The sequence below is a fragment of the Chaetodon auriga genome, chromosome 14, assembly GCF_051107435.1.
Source record: "Chaetodon auriga isolate fChaAug3 chromosome 14, fChaAug3.hap1, whole genome shotgun sequence".
NCBI classification, from domain to species: domain Eukaryota; kingdom Metazoa; phylum Chordata; class Actinopteri; order Chaetodontiformes; family Chaetodontidae; genus Chaetodon; species Chaetodon auriga.
In genome coordinates this window covers 3,168,822-3,173,512 of record NC_135087.1, presented here as the reverse complement: position 1 = coordinate 3,173,512, position 4,691 = coordinate 3,168,822, and the positions used below count along the sequence as shown (strand labels likewise).

The 4,691-nt window shown below is 44.7% G+C and overlaps 1 protein-coding gene across 1 annotated transcript; it reads right to left on the bottom strand.

Moving 5' to 3' along the window:
* Positions 1-405: 405 nt before the first annotated feature.
* Positions 406-2,648, bottom strand: foxi2 (forkhead box I2). Its single transcript, XM_076749342.1, has 2 exons — positions 2,042-2,648; positions 406-1,054 (listed from the first exon to the last, which is right to left on the bottom strand). Exons 1-2 carry the CDS (start codon positions 2,646-2,648, stop codon positions 459-461), a joined length of 1,203 nt encoding a protein of 400 aa, XP_076605457.1. The 3' UTR covers positions 406-458.
* Positions 2,649-4,691: the final 2,043 nt, after the last annotated feature.

Sequence of the window (4,691 nt, the reverse complement as noted above, 5' to 3'; positions counted from 1 at the left end):
AATATCAAACGCACATTTACATCTTAAACATGACAGAGTGGTTCTGACCACAGGAACAGGGAGAGTTTCTGTTGAAACTGCCAAAAAAGGTAAAAAATGTGTTTAAGATATGACAAAGACATAAGTGTTCAGTGGTTGTCTTACTTTGCAGGTATATTTTAGCATTAAGAGCAAAGTAGGAGCTTTGATACAGTGATAAAAAAAAGAGTAAAAGGATAAGTGCTCGCTTGTTCTTTGACTTTCCGGCTGCTGCTTCCACCGTTTGAGTGCTCGTCACGTTGAATCAAGTTTACCTAAAATACTCTCTAGTTGTCTAATCTCTCCGGTGAGCTGAACACTGTTCATGATGCAGATGCACTCTGACCTCTCTGCTCAAACGTGTGTTTTTGAGTGGTTCGGGGGGGGACTGGCCGGGCGGCGAGCCCCTGAAACAGCGCGGCGTCGTGGTGGATCAGCTCCTATAGCTCTGTCCCTTCCCTGGGGTAAATCAAGCTGTTGACACTGAAGCTGTTGTAGAAGTGACTGTTGAACTGTCCGCTCTGCCCGCTGCCAAACGTGTTGTAGTACACTCCACGGTTGAAATGCAAGCCCTCGCCGTGCTCTGACGTCCCCGTGTCCTGCCCGCCGTGGTTCAGGTGGTAGGGGCTCAGGGCCGTAATGTTCCTATTCGACAGCTCGTTCACCAGTCCCAGGGAGCCCTGCCGGCCGGGGGCCCCCGAGCCCAGCGTGGACATGCTGCTGTAAAAGTTATTAAAACAAGGAGCTGCCGAGGCCAGTCCGGGCGGCGATGACGACGACGAGCTCTTGTGGTTCTCGTTCATCGCCTCCATCTCTGGAGAGGACGGCCCCAGGAGCTGAGGGCTGTCCGAAGGCTTCAATGAGGCCGCCACCGCCGGCCTGCCATCCTCCACTTTTGTGGCCCCTGCCGCCGCCGCAGCCACCGCCGCTCCCCCTGCGCTGCTCGGGTCGGACCGCCTTTTCCTTTTCCTGCGGAAATTTCCGTTGTCAAACATCTTTTCACAGTTCGGGTCCAACGTCCAGTAGTTTCCTTTTCCTGTAATTGAAGATAAGACGACAACTTCATCATTTCAGTTTTCGCTGAATGAAATTTTACTTTGAAACTTTGTTCCAAGTTTTGGGGTCTGATATATCAAAATTATAACATCTAAATAAAATATATAATTTAATTTTGCTTAAATTTACCCTTTTTTGGCCTTTTCCTGTTCAGATATGACTACAAATCAACACAATGGGAACACAATTCCAGCAGTTTGTCAAAGCATAACTTCTAGCCCAAATATTCAAATGAACTGTTACCATTTATCTTGTGTTTCCTGCTGTTTTTAGTGTTTTCTGAAGTTCTGGACTCAGTTTAAGGTGCAGTTTAGGGGAAGAATAATAAATAATGAGCATATTTCCTGAGCTGTCATTCAAGTCTAGACTGACGCAAAGTTTAGGACTAAAAACAACATTCCAGTCACGTTCGAGCACATTAAAGCACCATTTAACAGAAACAGAATACTGAAATATGAAAGAAGTATTTGTAAAATGTTCTTTATAAAATAAAATGTATCTGTAGGGAGTCTTTAATTGTCCTGTGTTATTAAATTATGTTGTTCAAAACTTCTTTGGAATTACTGAATATCTATACTTCTATTATTTTTACAGCTCGGGGAAGTTCTTGTGTACCATTTTAATAACTTGTTGCTTTTAAAATAAATTAGAAAATGACCACAAAGCATCAATTATAGGATTTTTTTTTTACAGAACATTATTTAGAGTTGAATATTGGGAAGACTTATGTGAACATGTTTTATGAAAATTTGATCATTTGGAAATTTAGCGGGTGTTCATGATCATTATTATATGAAGTTTCTCTCTTCTTTTTTCACATTTTAAACGCAGTTTAATTCATGTTCACCTTATTTCCCGTCTAATTCAACCGCACGGAGACTTTAGGATGGGCAAACTCTCCCTAAATGCCACATTATTACAGCACATATTATTTCTAAGATCACTTGCGCTGGTGCGTTCACGGTACCTGGATCGTCCTCGTCCCTCGGCACTTTCTTGAAGCAGTCATTCAGGGACAGATTGTGCCGGATCGAGTTCTGCCAGCCGGCTTTGCTCTTCTTATAAAAGGGGAAATTGTCGGCAACGTACTGATAAATCTGGCTCAGGGTCAGCTTCTTCTCGTGCGCATTCTGGATGGCCATGGCTATGAGCGCGGAGTAGGAGTACGGCGGCCGCACCAGCTTCAGCAGCTCCTCCTGGCTGGCGATAGACAGCCAGCCCAGGTCGGGCCCACCAAAGCCAGGTGAGTTTGTTATGAACTGCCGCTGCGAGCCGTAGGAGGGCGGGATGAACGACGCCGGGTTGTTTCCGTGCAGGTAGGATGCGGAGGAGTTGACGCCCGGCCCGTTGAGCCACAGGTACGGGTTTGGAGACGACGCGTAATCTCCGAGGCCGTAGCCGGCGGGTCTCTGCGCGCCCTGGAGGCTCTGCTGGTGGTACATGCTGCTGAAGTTATCGCAGTAGACAGCGGCCATGTCCGGGGCCTCCTGGGCGCCTTTAGGTGGGAGAGAGCCGACGGTAGGGGAGGTGTGTTGGTGGTGCTGGTGATGGGACTGAGGGTCGATGGAGTTCATCACTCCCCGCGGGAAATCCCAAAGGAAATGCTGAAGCGGTTCAGGTGGCCTCTCCCGGTGGTGCGCAGGCAGCAGCAACAAGTGTCAGGGAGGACGGAGGAGTTTGGGGAGTTTTAATAGTATAAACCCTTGACAGCAGGCACATGCAGGCACAAGATAAATCCCGGCAGCCAATAGACACACGGTGAGTAACAGGAGGTGTGGTCATGATCCACCTCGCTCCGCAGAGACCGGGTCAGCGGTGCCCAAACGTTACCCTGGCAAAACCTCCTGGAGAGGCTCAAGCGGCGGCTGCGGGGTTCACATTTCTCTGAGGGGCCGAGGCTGCGATTATATAACCTCATCAACAAACAACAAACTTGGCTCAGGCTGCAGTGAAAACAGCTTTTCTGAAGTATCCGTGGAGAGGCTGCACTCTGTAATCCTTCACCACGTTTCATCCAAGGAGAGGAGGAAGAAGATGCTGCATGTGGTTGTTCAATATTCTACATCCTATTAAAGCACGTTTACTGTGTTTACAGTAAATCAATGATCAATCAGTGCCCATCAATACTTCAAACTGAATTATACCCCCAACCTGTTTTCTAGAAGCTGAATTAAGGAAACATAAAAACACTGAGGAATATTTCTTCTGAGGCTTCTTCGGGTTTCAAAAATCAGATTGATCATTAAACATGTGATTTAGCAAATTCCTGATAATTAATTCTCATGATTCTTCTGATATTAACATTGTGTCTCCCCCTAAATAAATTAGAGTATGACTTTCATTAAAGGCTGAGGAGCTGCCCTGTTTCTATATTTTTTAAAGAGTTTTCCCTGAAATAATAAATGAAACAGGAAATGAACAGCGGGGCATTGTGTGGAATTAGGAGCCTCTGTATTATAAAAGGGGAACCAGTGACCCCCCGTCTTTGTGCCTATCTGCAGCTCATTGGTTTTAGGTGATTTTAACTACCCAAACTCGAACAAACAGTCTGTCTTTCTAAATCTGGACGGAGTAGAAACAGTTGCTTCAGTCTGAACTGAAGATGTTTCATGGTGCAGCTGAGACGTCACAGCATTTATACAGCCGAGAGCCATAGAAGGAAGAACAAATGAATGTAGGCACAGTGGGCGGCCCGTGGGCTCATTAAACTGAACCAAAGTCTGGACACTTTTTTTCACCTTTATTCATCCTCATTTCTGTGGCACTTTCAAAATAAAAGACTAAAAATTCTCTTGTGAAAATACACACTTTAATTTTGCCTGCTGAGGTTCCAGAGTAAAAGCGTGGTACGGAAAAAGTTTGCATTACAGACCATACAACATGATTAACTGACATTAATGCATGGCTAACATTTGAGCTTATCTGTCCAGGATACAGAATCAAAGGCTAATTAAAATTAAGGCGACTGCTGTTTGATTATTTCAGCTCACTTCTCCTGAGTACTGCCTATGAGTGTTCATATGCATTTTTTTAATGTATAGCAAAGTTTATTTAGTAAATTCAGTGTTTTAGGATGACTAATATATTAAAACCACTGATGGATTACACTTATATTTACGACAGTACCCTTAATTACTGTAGTACAGATGATTTCTAATCTAATTTAATACCAAACTTAACCTCTAAAACCAGGCAGAATTCCCCCACTTTCCAAAAAATCTCCTTACTCTCTGGATCTTCAACTCACTTTGGTCCTCACAAAGATGGAAACACATGAGTACACACACAAACAATATGCGTGACTGCACTTGTGAGGACACTGTATGGACTTACATACTTTTACCTGTTCATAAGTCCAACCCGAACGGTGACCCTAAGACCTGAAAATACGAGGTGACCCCTGACTGGACCAGAGATTTGTCTCCTAATGGGAGGTGAGTCCCCACAAGGTGACTGTGGCAGCAGATTTATGTCCCAATAACACACACACACACACACACACTCTGCATTAAGCTCCAACAGCTCAAACTGGCTTGTTTAAAAGTCAACATTAGATTGATCTGAATAAAAGAGTGGAGATCTCTGTTTTGTCTCTGTGTTGTTATTTTAATTGTTTC

Bases quoted from the DNA above. Each gene is read 5' to 3' on its own strand.
- foxi2 (XM_076749342.1), bottom strand. From the start codon at position 2,648: ATGAACTCCATCGACCCTCAGTCCCATCACCAGCACCACCAACACACC. The intron at 1,055-2,041 runs GTACCGTGAACG...CTTCAATTACAG, and splicing joins GAGGGACGAGGACGATCCAG to GAAAAGGAAACTACTGGACG.